At 43.4% G+C, this 18,277-nt stretch overlaps 1 protein-coding gene across 2 annotated transcripts in view; it reads right to left on the bottom strand.

Annotated features, from left to right (window-relative positions):
• Window positions 1–18,277, bottom strand: part of PDSS1 (decaprenyl diphosphate synthase subunit 1) — a 40,434-nt gene that overhangs the window by 4,608 nt on the left and 17,549 nt on the right. The window contains exons 5-8 of one of the 2 annotated variants that reach the window (XR_013337163.1): window positions 13,639–13,780; window positions 10,639–10,750; window positions 10,401–10,514; window positions 36–116 (exon numbers count right to left, since the gene is read on the bottom strand). Coding sequence is in view for 1 of the 2 variants with exons in the window: in XM_077772422.1 (XP_077628548.1) it covers window positions 36–116; window positions 10,405–10,514; window positions 10,639–10,750; window positions 13,639–13,780 (445 nt within the window). In the remaining variant the exon portion in view is untranslated. The remainder of the gene's footprint in view (window positions 1–35; window positions 117–10,400; window positions 10,515–10,638; window positions 10,751–13,638; window positions 13,781–18,277) is intronic. The other variant, XM_077772422.1, reaches the window with a different exon arrangement.

Below are 18,277 nucleotides of genomic sequence, written 5' to 3' on the forward strand. Positions count from 1 at the left end.
CAACGGGCCACGTTCTTACAAAGCAGCAGACCAACCTGAAAGGCTATTCCCACGTTTCTCCCGTACTGATAGGCAATCTCGTGCACCGCTGGGTCAGGGCATCCGAGGACAGAGACCTGAAGCAGAGAGAGAACTCTGAAATGAGCTGCTGGCAGCCCTGAGCCGGGCGGCCTCGCTCGCGTGCACGGATGCACCCATCCGACCCCTTAAATAAGAGGCAGTGAGGTGGGTCCGGTACAGTCAGGACCTACCAGAGCAGAGGGAGGCCAAACATGCACATGATACGGTTTTCTCACATTTTACAGAAACCACCTTCCACCCCTTTCCCAGGATAAGGCATCTTTTCTCACTGCTTCCAGCACTCAGCGCTAAACCTGGCCTAAACGGGGGCTTTATTTTTATTTTTCTATTGAGGAGACCTTTTCAGGAGAGCTAGTCTGATCTAATCACACGTGACGTTGCCATATATTTCCTCATTTGTAGTTTCTTTCTTTTAATATTAAAGTTTTGGTGATTTCACTTATTTCTCCAATGCAGCTATTTCCTCACATGTCTGAAACAGCCTCAGGCCTCATGCTTCTGACAGACCCTGTTTTCTCATTCTCCAGGGTCTTCTGGGTCCTACTATTTCTGTATTTCTCTTACAAGAAGTAATGATCTACATAAAGCTTTTTTTCCCTTTCTTTTTCAGTGGAGGAGAAATAAGACTTCTAAGTATTTTTGAAAACTCCAAGAAAACTAGCCGGCTCTGGTCACTTGAGCGCATTTCCCGCTGCTCTGCTCTGCATGCTAAGCAGGCCCCACCATGTTTCCAGAAAACAAAGCTGGGCAAACACAGAAAGGGGGGAACAAGGATGATGTCTACTCCCCTGGAGACGAAATGTCTACGTTGGTTCCCTGAGAAAGGCAGACAGAGCGCAGTCTCCTTCCTGCAGGGGGTCGCTGACGACGAAGGACCCTGTTCTCCGGGACCCTCTGGTCGGGACCCTCTTTGCTCAGGCACCCGTGTGGCCCAGGGGTGCGGGCTCTGCAGCTAGCCTGCTAGGGGCGCATTTCCGCCACTTACTACCACGTGATCTTACGTGTTACTCGGTATTTCTGGGCTTCAGTTTCCTCATCTATAAAACGCAGGATCGAGAGCACTTAGCTCATAGCACTGCTGTGAGGGATACATGGGCCGCTACTTTTAAGCCTCAGCAGAGTGCTGGGCATCCGGTCCTAACACTAGATGTTTGCTGTTACGGATAATTGCCCTCCTCCTCATCTCCCGGGCTCAGAAGCAGGAGCTGGGCGGCGTCCATGCTCCACGGCTAATTAAAGCCAGATCATACAACTTGCTCAGCCCTGAGAATGTTTTTGATGACTCAATGAAGTCTGTGACCACGTAATGTTTGGCTACGGGTCCTCAATAAAAATTTGCCCGTCAAGAAAGGTCAGGTGGCCACTTGAGTGAGTAATAAACTCATAACTGCTTTCAGCAGCACGGACCTAACCCCTGACGGGCACTGATCCGTGAGCCACAGGGAGGTCCCTCTCTTCAACCAAACAAGAATCTATGACACCAGCTGGCAAGCAATTTAGAAACTTTGACAAGAGTCAAGATAGGCATCAGCTTGTCTGAAGGAGTAATTGTGGCAAGAGCTGGGCAGCCGGGGATGTGCTGAGCTCAGAACACAATGACACCCCCTTTCCAGGCAGAAATAACTCGGAGAGCAAGCCTATTCATGCTATCACCTCAACACAAAACAGCACAGAAATGCCAGCTTTCTTCCTGAAAAGTAAGAGATATTTAAAAACTCCCTTCTATTTCTAAACTCACTGGATTAAAATTTATGGAGTACATATGATGAGCAGTTTACATTATCTTAGTTAAGCCACACAGTGTCCCAGAAGCACTTCTTTTGTGGCTGATGCTGATACGAGTGAACAATTACTGGGCCCTCGTCGTGTGCCAGGAACTAATGTGACACTTCTCACGTATCACCTCACTTACAGGCCAGGCCTGCGGGCACAAGGGGGCACCGGGTGTTACAGGGCTGGGAAACGGTGGCATCAGATTTTGAACCCTTAACCGACTGAGCCACCCAGGTGCCCCTATTGTGTCTTCTTTATTAAAAAAAAAAAATAGTGGAGATTATTGGAGCTCCATTCCTACATAAGAAATTATCGAAACGGGTGTCATCAAAAACCAACTAAAAATACTGGGGGAGAATATGTACAACATACAGCACAGATAAAGGGCTAATATTCTTTTTAAAAAATTTTTAAAATATTTTTGAGAGACAGACAGAGCATGAGTGGGGGAGGGGCAAAGAGGAGGAGGAGCACAGAGCTAGACATGGGGTTCGAACTCATGAACCATGTAATCATGACTGGAGCTGAAGTCAGACACTTAAAAAATGAGCCACCCAGGCGCGCCAGGGCTAATATTCCTAATATATAAGGAGCTTTTTTTTTTTTTTTAATTTCTTTTATTAATAACTTTTTAATGTTTTATTTATTTCTGAGAGAGAGAGAGAGAGACAGCGTGAGTAGGGAAGGGTCAGAGAGAGAGAGGGAGACACAGAATCTGAAACAGGCTCCAGGCTCTGAGCTAGCTGTCAGCACAGAGCCCCATGCGAGGCTCGAACCTATGATCTGTGAGATCATGAACTGAGCTGAAGTCGGACGCTTAATCGACTGAGCCACCCAGGCGCCCCTCTTGTTTTAAAGTTTATTTATTTTGAGAGAGAGAGAGAGTGCGCACGTGCGCAGGAGGGAAGAGAGAAGGAGAGAGAGAATCCCAAGCAGGCTCCAGGCCTCCAGCACAGAGATCATGACCTGAACAGAAGTCAAGAGGCCATCCAGGCACCCCTGTAAAGAGCTCTTTAAAACTGGAGGGTGGGGACCAAGGACCAGCAAGATGGGCAAAAGACACAGACAAATAACAAAAACTGAAGATATAAAAATGGCCCCTGAGCACCTGAAAAGATGTTCAAATTGGCAGAAAGTGAAAAGCCTTACAGCGCATGCTGTGAGCGCGGCCATGGGGAAGCATGCAGGGCGCTCACACACGCCGGGGGTGAGAACACGCGAGAGTACCGCCCTCAGGGAGGGAAACGTGGTGGGGAACAGAAGCACACACACAACTACCTGCCAATACACCCTGAAGGGGCACTGCTCACAGATCAAAAACACACCGGGGCGCCTGGGTGGCTCAGTCGATTAAGCGTCCGAATCCGGCTCAGGTCCTGATCTCGAGGTTCATGGGTTATAGCCTGGAGCCTGCTTAAGAATCTGCATCCCTCCTTCTCTCTGCTTGTTCCCCACTCAGGCGTGCACGCACGTGCTCTCTCTCAAGAATAAACATTAAAAAAAAACCCTGAAAAACACACTTGCTTAAGGTTAGGCACCGTAGTGTTATTTGTTACTGTATAAACTACTGGAAGCCTGAATGCCCATATTACAGGAGCGGCTGAGAAAACCGTGGTACATCCACTTGGTAGGATACGAAGCAGCCGATTAAAACATGAGGAAGAGCGGCGCCTGGGCGGCTCAACCGGTTGAGCATCTGATTGCGGCTCAGGTCATGATCTTACAGTCGTGAGACGGAGGCTGCATCAGGCTCTGTGGTGGGCATGGATCCTCTCTCCCTCTCTCTCTCAACAAAATAAAATAAGAGGAAGATTCTACAGAGTAGCATGGGATGACTTCCCTGATACACTGTTAACTGAAGAAAGCAACATGCAAAGGTCAGACAGATAGATACACAAAAGGTAGCACAGGATACTTTTTTCCTTGTAAGAAAGAAGGGGAAACATGCATGTGGGGACCTCTGAGCAACACGGGATCAGTGTCAGTGCTGACACTCCTCCATCTCCTGTGCAGATGGAAATCTGCATCTAACTTTTGACTCCCCCAAAACTTAACTCTTAATAGACTGCTGTTGACTAGAAGCCTCACTGATTAACACAATTAACACATACTCTGTATATGTATTATATACTGCATTCTTACAATAAAGCTATAGAAGATGTTCTTTGAAAAAGCATAAGGAGGAGAAAGTACTTTCATAGAACTATAGTGTATTTATCAAAAAGAAAAAAAAAGATAACCCACATAATATAAGGATCTGTCCTGTTCTAACCTATACTGTGCAAAGGTCAACTGGATGGAAGGACTGATTGCTAGGCAGATCATGAATCCTGTGGAATGAGCTATCGGTAGTATAGCTCACTGCTTTGGATACACATAGGTGAAAACTAAAAAGACCAAGATATAAACATACCCATATATGTATGTGTGTGTGTGTGTGTGTATACACACACACACACACACACACACATACNNNNGCCCAACGATACCTAGTACAGAGATCTTGGTTTCCAAATACTATTCTCCACCAAAATAACAGGGCTTGTTGGAGAAATTATGAATCCTAGGGTTGGGAAGGACAAAATGAACCTGAAACATCTCCTGCCAGAAATTAATTAAGTGCTGGGGTGCCTGGGTGGCTCAGTCCATTGAGCGTCTGATTCTTGATTTCAGCTCAGGTCGTGATCGCAGGGTTGTGGGATTGATCCCCTGTGTCTGGGTCCACACTGAGCATGGAGCCTGCTTGGGAGTCTGTCTCTCTCTCCTTTGCCCCTCACCCTTTTGCAATTTCTCTAAAATTAAAAAAATAATAGTAAAAAATACTAATAAAAGTAAAGAAATTAAGTAAGTGCTAAAAGAATGATGGGGGTAGATTAAAAGCACACAGGAGCCATGTTAAAAGGCCTTCTCCACTGGCCAAATATGGGATAATTCAGCATTCAAATAAGTAACAGTAAAGGGTTATAATCCATAGAATAAGAATCCAAGAACCCACAGAGAGAAGATCTTCCTTAAATCGAACCCTCTACCATAGTAGCATGATGTTGAAGGAACGACAGAATTCACAAAACAGTGACTTGGCAGCCACCGCAGTAATAAGTGTCTCAGGAAAGAATCATAAATAGACGCGAAAACCAGAGTGAGAGTTTGGTAAGAAGCGGATTTACATAATCTCAAAATCCCTCCCCAAAGAGGGAAAAACAGTAACTTGAAAATGAAGTAATCCGGCAGCTACACCTCAATCAAGTGATCAAAGCAGACATCACCAGGTGCAGCACAGGGAGGTCACGTGGCGCTGATGTGAGGCCTGAACACACGGCATCCCTTCCGTGGTTTTCCTGCCCCAGATGCATAACCTGCATCTAAGTCTGTGAAGCAGCAGACAAATCCAACTTGAAAGGCTCAACAACAAATTCAAAATCCAGGGGGGCGCCTGGGTGGCTCAGTCAGTTAAGCATCTGACTTCGGCTCAGGTCATGATCTCACGGTTCGTGGGTTTGAGCCACGCACTAAGCTCTGTGCTGACAGCTCAGAGCCTGGAGCCTGTTTCGGATTCTGTGTCTCCCTCTCTCTCTGACCTTCCCTTGCTCACGCTGTCTCTCTCTCTCTCAGAAATAAATAAAACATTAAAAAAAAATCCAGGCAATGGGGTTGCCTCGGTGGCTCAGTCGGTTAAGTGTCTAACTCTTGGTTTTGGCTCAGGTCATGACCTTGCGGTTTGTGAGACAGAGCCGTGTTGGGCTCTGAGCTGATAGAGTGGAGCCTGCTTGAGATTCTCTCTCTCCCCCTCTCTCTGCCCCTGCCCTGCGTATGCTCGCTCGCTCTCTCTCTCCCTCTCAAATTAAATAAAAAAACTTAAAAAAAAAAAAAAAATCAAGGTAGTGTAAGAGCAAAGACGGACTGAGGAGCTGTCCTAGGCTGAGAGACGGAAGATTTATGACAGCTCAGTGCAACATGAGATCCTGGACTGGGTCCTGGACCAGAAAACATTCTCCCCTTTTCTTGTTACAGTATTATAACAGCTGGCAAAATAGGAATAAGGTCTCGGTGTAGATTAGATAAGAATATTGTACCAAAAGACACTGCTCTGCAAATACGACCCACAAGACAAAATCCCGTGGTGGCAACTGTGGCTTTGGAAATAAAGTAACAGGATGGCCGCCTGTTGGTTCCAGGCCTCACACAGAACTGGAGGGTATAGGAATTCAGGAGGGTGGGGTGGGGGGAAGAAAAGAAAAATAAATGAATACCCAGTTCTGGGTTTGAATCCCAGCTCAGCCTCTGTCTGACTGAACACTGGATGGGCTACTGGACCTCTCAGGTCTCATTCCCATCAGAGTTTCTGGGGAACAAATCATGGCCTCCCTGGTAAGCTCAAGTGTATTCTGTATGAATGGCACACAAATAAGTAACCTTTCATTTAACAATATTACTTCCATTTTCGTATCAATCGCTGTCATAAAATAATCCTAGAGAGGGCTTGGCTGGCTCAGTCAGTGGAGCATAGGACTCTTGATCTAGGGGTCATGAGTTCAAGCCCCACACTGGGCGGGGAGCCTATAAGAAAGACAAACATATAGAAAGACAAGATAGGAAAGGAAAGGAAGACAGGAAAATACAATCCTTATTCAAAAACACCAATCTTAAGACAGCCCTCTCTTGGTTTTTATACTATTTCTACTGAAAAATATAGTGAGTGGTTAACAGGATAAATTAAAAGCTGCTAAATTTCCTTCAAATTGCCATCATATCTTAGAATTCTATTAATTATTCCATAATAATTCTGATGTTTAAATTCCATTTCCTCTTTTGGCACTTCTAGTTTGCTTTGCATGAACTTTGGGAGCCCACATGTCTTTGCATTTTAAATACCAGGAGTTCACAAAAATAGCCATTTTGAATATGTAACACCTCTGGAATATTTCTACCCATAGGCACTTAAATATAGAACCTTTTATTTAGAGCGCTCACACTATGATTCTGCTTTATTATTCTAGCAGCTCTGGAGTATAGGAATAAATCACATAAAAAGTGGGTAGTTGTGGGATGATGTCGGCATGCCTCCTAGTGGACAGCATGCAGCATTTCATTTTAAAAAAGGGTCGAGCCATCCACTGTTTACCTGCTAATCTGTGAAGGACGAAGTGCAATTTATAAATGAACATGTGTGCTATAACGTCTCTGGCTTCCTAAGCGGAGTGTTGTGACCACAATGATGGCTTTCCTTGGTGCCCTGGGTCCATGTCCTCGGCCCTTCGTAGGGTTTGATCATCTGCGAGCTTCACTTAATGCCCTAGTGTGCCTTATGAAGTTGGCTCTCCATCTTCATGGAGATTTTGACCATCAAAGGTATGATGATTAATGAAGGGTTAATGTAGCAACTTTATGGCACCCTTTTAAGATGAGTCATTCTTTTATTTGGCATTCTAGTGTCTGCCATATTTTCAGCCAACTCTCTTTTTATTTTTTTAAAAATGTTTGAGAAAGTGAGAAGAGTGCATGAGTTGGAGAGGATCAGAGAGAGAGAGGGAGAGAGGGGGAATCCTAAGCAGGCTCCATGCTGTCAGTGCAGAGCCTGATGCAGGGCTCTGCAGGGCTCGAACTCATGAACTGTGAGATCATGACCTGAACCTAGATCAAGAGCCAGATGCTCAACTAACTGAGGCAGCCAGAAACCCAGCCATCTCTCTTTAAAAAAAAATCACACTTGCAATTCTTCGCAAATAAAATATTGGCCCTTTCACTAAAGACAAAAATGGCTGAAGTCATGGCCAGCATGTTCTACATAATTCACACTGCTTAGTGTTTCAATTAGTCTTTCTAGGAAGAAAATGTCTGCATTCTTTTATGATTCACAATTATTCATTTCTTGATACTTTTCAGAATGGAGGCACACTGGCAAGGGACCTTTTTCACTGAAGAGATCTGAGGAAAAGCGCTCCCGTAACTGCAGGAATGTTAAGAGAGCATCACCAACAACGTCCATCTGTCCCTTGAAGTTCTCCCTCCGTTGCTGCTTTGATTGCAAGGGGCTCATGCTTGCCAGGTTTCATCTCTGCCACATTGGTTCAGCGGAGGCATGGTCAGATAAGCAATTCTATGGAGAGAACTGGCTCTCATTTAGGGGCTAGCATCGAATACCACATGTTTTTACTACTTTTTTCTTTTTTGAGAGAGACCATGAGCAGGGGAGGGACAGAGAGAGAGGGGGACAGAGGATCTGAAGTGGGCTCTGCACTGACAGCAGCAAGCCTGTTGCAGGGCTCAAACTCATGAACTGTGAGACCATGCCCTGAGCTGCACTTGGACGCTTAATCGACTAAGCCACCTAGATGTCCCGAGAACACGGACTTTAAAAAAAAAAAAAAAAAAAAAAAAAGAGGAGCATTCTTCAGCAAATGGTGCTGGGAGAACTGGACAGCAACATGCAGAAAATGAACCTGGACCACTTTCTTACACCACACACAAAAACAAACTCAAAATGGATTGAAGACCTAAATGTAAGACAGGAAGCCATCAAAATCTTATAGGAGAAAGCAGGCAAAAACCTCTCTGACCTTGGCCGCTGCACTCAATGTCTCTGGAGGCAAGGGAAACAAAAGCAAAAACTAACTAGTAGGACCTCATCAAAATAAAAAGCTTCTGCACAGTGAGGGAAACAATCAGCAAAACTAAAAGGCTACCAACAGACTGGGAGAAGATATTTGCCAATGACACATCAGATAAAGAGTTAGTACCAAAAATCTATAAGGAACTTATCAAACTCAAAAGCCAAAAAACAAATAATCCAGTGAAGAAATGGGCAAAAGACATAAATAGATACTTCTCCAAAGAAGACATCCAGATGGCTAAGAGACACATGAAAAAATGCTCAACATCACTCATCATCAGGGAAATACAAATTAAACCCGCAATGAGATACCACCTCACACCTGTCAGAATGGCTAAAATAAACAACTCAGGCAACAACAGATGTTGGTGAGGATGCAGACAAAGAGGATCTCTTTTGCACTGCTGGTGGGAATGCACACTGGGGCAGCCATTCAGGAAAAGAGTATGGAGGTTCCTTAAGAAATTAAAAATAGAACTACCCTATGACCCTGCAACTGCACTACTATTTACCCAAGGGATACAGGTGTGTTATTTTGAAGGGGTACATGCACCCCAATGTTTATAGCAGCACTGACAATAGCCAAGGTATGGAAAGAGCCCAAATGTCCACTGATGGATGAATGGATAAAGAAGATGTGGTATACATACATACATACATACATACATACATACATACAATGGACTACTACTCAGCAATGAAAAAGAATGAAATCTTGCCACTTGCAACTATGTGGATGGAACTGGAGGGTATTATGCTAAGTGAAATTAGTCAGAAAAAGACAAACATCATATGACTTTACTCGTATGAGGAATTTAAGATACAAAACAGATGAACACAGGGAAGGGAAGCAAAAATAATAATAAAAACAGGGAGGGGGAAAACATAAGAGATACAATACAGAGAAAAAACGGGGTGGTTGGAGGGGTTTTGGGTGGGGGAATGGGTTAAATGGGTGAGGCATTAAGGAAGACACTTGTTGAGGATGAATCACTAGAATCTACTCCTGAAATCATTATTGTGCACATATGCTAACCAGTTTGGATGTAAATTAAAGAATAAATAAAAATAAAAATGGCAGCAAATCCAAGAAAATGAAAAACTGGGCCCATGCCTCTGAAAAATTAAAAAAAAAAAAAAAGAAAGAAAGAAAGAAAAAGAAGAATGGAGAGAAGGCCAGGGAGGGAAGGCAAGGGAGAAAAAGTCATGGTTCACACTCAATTTATATCCCAAAGAAAAATGGCTTATTTATATCATTCCCCAAAGATTAGAGGATCTACTACTCCTAATAAAGGACAAAGAACACTAGTACAATCTAACAGGTATTCTCTCCTGGGCAGATGGTATATTTAAGAACAGAGCACTCTGGGGCACCTGGGTTGGCTCAGTCGAGTGCCCAATTCTTGATTTTGGCTCAGGTGATGATTCCAGGGTAGTGGGGTCGAGCCCTGTATCAGGCTTTGAGCTAGGAGCCTGCTTGAGATTCTCTCTCACTCTCTTTTCCTCTGCACAGTACTCCCCACCCCCCCAAAAACACAGCACTTTGTAACTTTTTAAGGGTAACATGTCAGAAATGGTATATGGGACAACCATGAAAGAAATTATTCCATTATTCATGACAAGTTTTTCAAAACGTTCTGCAGTCTGGAGAGCAGACTGGGTGAAGATAGCTTATTTTGATCCTGTTCTTGGGGAGGAGAATGAAGAGTGGACCCACACACAGCAAAAGACGACTGTGAAAATGAAACCCACAGCAGAAGATCCCGCTGTTTGGGGATGTAATTCTCTCAGTGACCTCTTGGGATTTTGGTTACTATTTTAAGGTTCTCCAGTGAAATGTTTCCCAGGAAAATTAGCTCCCAGGAAAATTAGCTCCCAAGAAAAGAGCTAGGAGGCATTTTTTTTTTTTTTTAACTTGAACAAAGACAGAACGTACATACTGCTTTACAACTGTTGGCTATCAGGCTGGCAGTCTTCTTGAAGGTCTTTTCAAGGTAGTGTGCGAATCTCTCGTTCTCATTTTCTTTTGACCCTAGCTGAAGAAACTCGCCTATAAAGAAAGAAACGGGTCATTTGCAATAAAGAAAGAAAGGGGTCATTTGCAATACGGCTGGATTGACTGGATAACTATACTGAGATTGAATAAAAAAGCAGTAGCGTCAGAATTAACCTACCACGCACCAAATCTTCAATAACTTGGGTTAAAATAGATATGACGGTTGTATTTCCAATCCGTGCCAGAGCTATAGATGCTGCAGAAAGAATTATATCGCCAGCAAGAACAGCCTAGAAAAGAAAAAAAAAAAAAACAATTCAGAGAAAAGGATTGGAGCAGCGGGGCCAGCAATAGAGCTGGCTCCTCAGGAGATAAATACAGAAAGGGAGGGAGGGGTCATCTTGGCAGTGAGTCTTCCCCTCCCTGTTCCTCGGCAGGACTCTGTAATCAGCAGTTACGGATTCAGCACATCGTGGGAACGGGATCCGTTCCCAGAGATTACGCACAGTCTCTCTCTCCATTTCTGAGCAGAGGAAGTGGATGCCTGGGGACGAACAGTGTCAAAGTGTCTTGCTTCATCCCTGGGCCCTCAGGCTGCCTCCGCCCTCAGGCCGGCCGTGCTGGACACTCGCTCTTGGCTCACACCGTGCTCTTGTGCCCGTATTACCTGCCATGTCTTCTACTCAGAAAGTCCTTCCCCTTCTTCACTGAGCTGACTCCCCTGCACAGTTTGTTTAGGGACACTTCCAGGAAGTCCACTTAGATCCTTCAGTCTGAAGCTGCCTCTCTTCTGCGTGAGCACAGCACCCCTTGCATCTGCTCACTTTTCGTTGACTCCCAATTCCCTATTTACCAACTCCTTGAGGGCACGGGCTGGAATTATCCCAGCCAGCACTTAGCACACCCCAGCGCCTGGCACTTTTTTCAATGAAAACCAAATCAAGGAATCCTGGCTCCAAGTTCAATGCTCTTTGCGCTGTATTACACTGCCCCCGGTTCTCAGACAAAATTTTTTGTAGTGAGCCCTAGATGGTCAATATTTTTCCAATCTTCTTTGGACTGGGGGTAGATGCCCATACTGTATTTGTAGCTTATTAAAAATTATATATAATAGAATTATAGGCAGTAATCATACTCATTTGCATACTTAAAAATATGCCTATGTTTTATGCTATAATTAGTTATAAACGGCAGATCTCATAGACATTTTAATTCATAGAATTTTCAACCTAACCACATTTTAAGTTTTTATTGTCTTTTCTCTAATACCTAAAATTAGTGATGTTCAGTATGTTACCTATTTATCATTTTAATGTTTTTTTAAAATTTATTTCTGAGAGAGAGAAAGACAGCGTGAGCAGGGGAGGGCCAGAGAGTCTATTTATCATTTTATATAACATACAAGTTATCTCAACATAAACATACATACACATTTACAGAATCATCGTATATATTATGATATATATGTGCACATACGTCTATCCTTCAGCCACCCTTACATCATTAGCAACTGGAGGGGTTGAATCTCTAGGCTTTTATATCTTTCCTCTCCTGGCCCCAGGGATCCCAGGGGCTAGAAGGTTCCAGCCTGTGAAAGTTAAGTCGCTAGACTGGGCCCTGGGGATCGCTGGTTGAGTGGTTAAAAGAAAGAAGGGCTGGAACCCAGGCCGGGTACTGAGGGCTCCTGGAGCAGGTGCTGTGTGAATGGATTTTTACTGGATACATAGTACTTGTGGCTGAGAGGCAGCAGTAAAGGGGAGGAGGCTGGAAGGCAGGGCTGCACAAGGGAGACCAGTCTCAGGCTGAAAGAGGCCCCCAATAGCAGAGACAATAACAGGGGGGACTAACGAGGCAAGGAGAAAGCCCAGATTTTCTTTTTAGTATTTGTTTCTTTTTGAGAGAAAGAGAGACTGAGTGTGAATGGGGGAGGGGCCCAGGGAAACACAGAATCTAAGGCAGCCTCCAGGCTCTGAGCTGTCAGCACAGAGCCCGATGTGAGGCTCGAACTCACGGACCATGAATATCACAGCCTGAGCTGAAGTTGGATGCTTAATCGACTGACCCACCCAGGCGGCCCCTGGATTTGTTCTCTTATCTAAGGCTTTAAGGACATGCCCTAAAAATGGACAGCTGACTCAGGGACATGACATAAAGGTACGCACAACCTCTCCAAAATGAAACTGCACTCCCCATTTTTTTTTAACAATATTCTGATGTATGGAATTCTGCCCACAGGACACAAAACCTTTAATTTAAAAACTCTGAAATAAGAGATTTATAAATGAGATCACAGGACTCAACTACACAGCAAAGTCACGTACATGAAAGCAAAACCAGCACATGAAGGTAACAATTAATACATATTTCTTCTTTTTCATATGGGCAAAAAACAGGAGACAACCAGGTACTACAAATATGTGAGAGAAGGGAAGGTGAGCCAAGGGAAACCTCGTTCACACTAATGTTCTGTGTGTGGCCACAGGATGCGTGTGGGGTGATGGGTCGTCTGCCTCACACAAAAGGCCTGTACATCTTCATGTTCATTTGTGCAGCTTCATTCCCGTTCCTCACCCTGTGATTTAAATACCTTTAAGCGGAAGTCTCCATTTTATATACCCCTTCAAGAGATGCTGATAAAATACTATGCAAATAGGCTTTAAAATATACATGTATGAATCAAACTCAATTATACAGCCTCTAAAAAAGGTAGAATTTTCAGTGTGTGTATATATCATTATACATACCTGTATTTTAAAAAAGTATAACACACACACACACATATGTTTTAGCTTTATTTACTTGTCATGACACTCTTACAAACGGCAGTCAATAGATAGTTAAAGAATCAAACTGATACTGGGTAATCTGAGCCCAGAAGTAAATTATGATTCCTCATGAAATATGCTTTTTGGATAACAACAAAAATCCCTTTCTCTATAACCAAAAGGAATTCTATGTAAAACTGTGAATAACCAGAAATATGAAGTTCAGTTTTCCATGGTTTTCTCTATTAGCAAACATCTGTACACGGGCAAGACCTGAGTTCTATTTTAAAATTTGGAAGGCCTCATTTGAGGAAGCATCCTTTACTTTTTAATGAGACAAATCTAAAAGAATAAATGCAATCAAAGAGCACGTGGTTGAGTAAGAAGACTGAAAGAGAACAAAAACACTGTACCTTCTTTTCACCCCAGATCTTATTAACCGTGTGTTTTCCTCTCCGAGAACTTGCGTTGTCGATGACATCATCGTGTACCAGACTAGCGGTGTGGATCATTTCTGCAATTAAGGCTATGGAGCGCTGGCCTGCTTGCACGTCTCTAGTTAACAGAAAGCAATGCTTTTTAACAGAGACGCCGCCTATAACCTTCTCAGCAAGCATCTTGTGAAAACTGGACATCCGATCTAGGATAAAGAATTTTATTTCTCTAAGAGAAACTGTATAAATACTTGGGCTTCCCTACAGAGCCATTTCTACCATTTGGAGAATATTTTAAAAATGTGTGAGCTACCCTGCTGAGGCTATATTTTATAGACAGCACATTCAGAAGGAGAATTTGTATGATTAACAACTATAAAGTTTAAACGTCTCAGAAGTCTGGCCATCAGGCTGAAGAATCACCTGTATGTCCCAGAATTGTGGTCTTGGGCATCTTGGGCAGTTGGTCAGTTGTGATTAGGCTACAAGTATATTTCTGCGGGAGGAGTGGGGAAACAGGTTAAGAAGCACTTTGAAAAAGTATTCTAAAGAACCGACAATCAATATGTTTAAAGCTTTTAAGACCGTCTTAAATGAAATGTTTAGGAAGAAGACCTCAAGCACCCAAATAGAACTTTTGTCACAACGGTCTTCTAATTCATATTTCACCTTGGCATTAGAAATGGAAACTTTTCGGGGCGCCTGGGTGGCTTAGTCGGTTGAGCGTCCGACTTTCGCTTAGGNTTTCTTTCTCAGCTCTAACACAATATACAGGATAAGCACTCTCAAGAGGATACATGGCGGGTGGGCGTGGGGTGAGGCATCTGGTGGCTCAGTTGGCTAAGTGTCTGACTTCAGCTCAGGTCATGATCTCGCAGTTTGTGAATTCGAGCCCTGCGTCGGGTTCTGTGCTGATAGCTCAGAGCCCGGAACCTGCTTCAGATTCTGTGTCTCCCTCTATCTCTCTGCCCCTCCACTGCTTGCACTCTGTCTCTCTCTTTCAAAAAACAGTAAAAAAAAAAAAAAAAAAAAAAAAAAAAAAAAGAAAAGGAAACTTTTCTTTCTCAGCTCTAACACAATATACAGNTCATTATCACCATCACCAACTATGGGAATTTTTAAAAGCTGAATTTTGAAATAATCAAATTGGGGAAATAACCAACTGAATTTTTCTGAAACTGAAAACATATGCCTGACTTAAACGCATCTAACGAAATGTTTCACTTATTCCAACAGCTTCTTATTTTTCAAAATATCATCACACTATCTCTTCCGGGGAGAAAAGAGAGAAGGATGTTGAAATAGAACGTTTTCTTAAAAAAAAAAAAAAAAAAAAAAAATCTAGTCTGAACATCTGCAAAAGATTGTGCCCATTCTAGTGCCTCACATCTAGCAGAAAGTGATGGAAAATGAAGCGCAAGTACACTAAAGATGCTGGTATTTAACTACAGTCAGTCTGAAGAATACCTTCTGATCTCCCTTTAAATATTTTTTTCAAATAGGGTGTTTTGCCGCCAACTCTTAGCTAAGATTTCAGAATTAAACCTCAGACCCTTCCAACTGCTTTTAGCCCAGAAATCGATTGCTAAGTGCAGCTCATTATTTATTAACCTACCATAATCACAACAGTTCTAAAAACTTCCAGATCACACCACGGTCTTCCAAGGTAGGAGAAGTAAAGCAACACAGGGTGTGGACTGGTTCTAACAACACGACAGTAAAGGAGAAAACAAGGTTCCAATGGCTTCGAAGAGCTTGTTGTGAAGCCCTCGATGAGACACTGCTCACTGGCCCTACAGTAGGAGGCTTGGACCTTAAGTATCTTTCAGGTGAACCTACCCGACCCTATCTTACTTGAGTTCAAATGTACAGGAAAAGAGGTAGACGTTTACAGCTGTTTCACATAAAGGTCATCTTTCAGAATATTTTCACAATGGCATTTTGGTCTAATACACACTTCCTACTGGTTAGTAGCAGGATTTCCCTTGAAAAACAACTGTGCGGGCCTCTAGCCCTTCTTAACACTCTCTTAAGTGGACCCCGCCTCCATCATCACAAACTGTCAGCAGATGGGTCCCTGCTGGGAGCTGCGGTGAAATGGCAGCGCTCACTGACACGCTGCAGGTTTTGTAATTTCAAGATATTAAAACAAAGATTTCTTAAAATATTTTGAAATCTCAACAACTACATGTATACAGAAAGGCCATTTTACGTGGCTAAAGTACTGACTGCAATCAGGATTCTTGTTTAGAACGTTAGCTGGCATTGTGACAAAGATCCTATGCAGAATAAACATCATTATTTCAGATGCTTCTTAAAAAAATGTTTGTTTATTTTTGAGAGAGCGAGCAAGCAGGGGAGGGGGAGAGAGAGGGAGACAGAGAACCCCAAGCAGGCTCCACACTGTGAGTTCAGGGCCTGACGCAGCCCTCGAACTCATGAACCGTGAGATCATAACCTGAGCTGAAATCAAGAGTCGGACGCTTAACCAACAGCCATCCAGGTGCCCCTCAGATGCTTTCTGATTGTATCTGATGTCCTTTTTCTTACACAGCTAAGTTTTAATGTGTGCCGGCTTCTATCTGGAAAACACTGCCACTGCTTTTCCATAGCGCAGCATAATGGCTGGAACCAAAATTTACAGATTACAGAAAACTCTCACGCTATCTTTAAGACGAAAGCTCCAAAGTGCCAAACTGAGTCATGCCTTCAGAGAGCTGGGCACCATTTCCACTTCCTACTGTGAAACAGCTGACACACTTTCCTGGCTTCTGGGAGAGGTGCTAAGAAAAGCCAGACGGGCAAGACAGCCTGAGAAAAGGAGCCCCTTGGTTTGAGAGTTGGCTGTGTCCCCTGTACTTCACACGTGGAGGAGTATGTGATGATTCAGCGAGCCCGTTGGGATATTTGTTTTTTTCCCCTTCATTAGACTTAAAGCAACATTTTTCATAATGGAGTAGTTCAAGTACAGACAAAAATAGATGCAGTAATAAAATGGTCTGCCCCACCCTCATGTACCCTTGCCTCAGCTTACATGTGACTTAAATAAAATGGTTTTTTCCTATTCACACTAATACATACTGTCAAGTCTTAAAACAAATTACAAGTAAACCCCCAGTGTGGGAAAATGTCTCTCAACAGAAATTCAAACCTTGTCAATTGATTACTTTGGTTTGGAACGAACGAGGGTAGCAAATTTAAATAGTGAATGGGGTTTTACTTTAAAAGCAGGTACACAGAAGCTTCTAGTCCCAAATCTACAGAAGTTGTATAAAAAACAGAACTCTCAAGTGGTATTTATACAGAAGGCTCTATTTCTATTACAAAATGTTCTTTTTGTCTAACAATTCTAAAAATAAGTGTTTCTCTTTGCTTGTTAGAACTCTGACAAGCTTAGTGTTTCTTAAATATGTAATACTTGTCCACCATGTCGGAATCCATACTCCTGAAAATACAGACTGAGGGATCAGAATCGGACGATGGGCCCAGGAATCTGCATTGGTAAAAAGCACATCAGGAGATTCTGATGCGCAAAGTTTGAAAAAATGCCGTTCTATCAGGTATTCATTTGATTTGCCATAAGCCACAAATGGAAGCTTTCCTAGAGAAGGGATTTTTGTTTCTTGTACAAACTCAGCCTTTGCTGATCTACTGCTGCACTGCCTCCGAATCAGGGCAAATGAAACAAGAGGCCACTGCCCTAAACATGACCTGAAACCTGGATGGAGGGGGGCAGTGCAAAAGTCTTAGGATAATGACTCCCCAAGCCACTTCAGAGAGCAGAATGGCTCACCTGCTCGCGTGCAAAATCACGGACGATGACCTCTCTTCCCTCTCATACTCTGCATCATTATGAATTTGGAGGGACATGACTGGATACTTTTTCAGTTTGGTACTGGAGAAACTTTCTACTTAAAATGCAATTAGAGTCCTTTGCTATCAAATTCTTCAGGATATAAACTGCATTTCCTAGTTGTTACCTGATGAAAACACACACATATTCAAGTTTTCAGTATGCGTAACAAGACATCCATAGAGGCTCAGATACGATTTTCTCTTTCTGTCACTGAAGAGACTTGCTACAGGCTGGGATCCTTTGCCTATGAAGACTGTGGGACGTGTCCTGCTCTACCCCTGGTCTGCTTGTGTCAGAACTGGCGGACGTAGAAGAGGCACCTCCAGAATGAGAAAGAAGCCCCTTTGGGCCCCTCCCTGCACTTATGTGACACGATGTAATGATGGGGCCTGTGTTATTTTCCTGTGGCTGCTGTGACACATTACCACAAACCTGGGTGGGTTTTTATTTATTTATTTTGAGAGAGAGCGAGCACGCACGCATGGAAGGGGCAGAGAGAAAGAGAGAGAGAGAGAGAGAGAGAGATAGAATCCCAAAAAGGCTCAGCACTGCCAGCACAGAGACTGATGTGGGGCCCAAACTCACGAACCCTGAGATCATGACCTGAGCTGAAACGAAGAGTCAGACACTTAACCAGCTGAGCCATCCAGGTGCCCCAAACTTGGTGGATTAAATCAATAGAAACTGTCTCACAGTTTTGGAGGCCTGAACACAGTTCCATGGAGCACCCCTCTACCCCCTCCAGCCACAGGCAGCTATCTG

Source organism: Crocuta crocuta, unplaced genomic scaffold (genome assembly GCF_008692635.1).
Source record: "Crocuta crocuta isolate KB4526 unplaced genomic scaffold, BGI_CrCroc_1.0 scaffold96, whole genome shotgun sequence".
In the NCBI taxonomy this organism is placed as follows: Eukaryota; Metazoa; Chordata; class Mammalia; order Carnivora; family Hyaenidae; genus Crocuta; species Crocuta crocuta.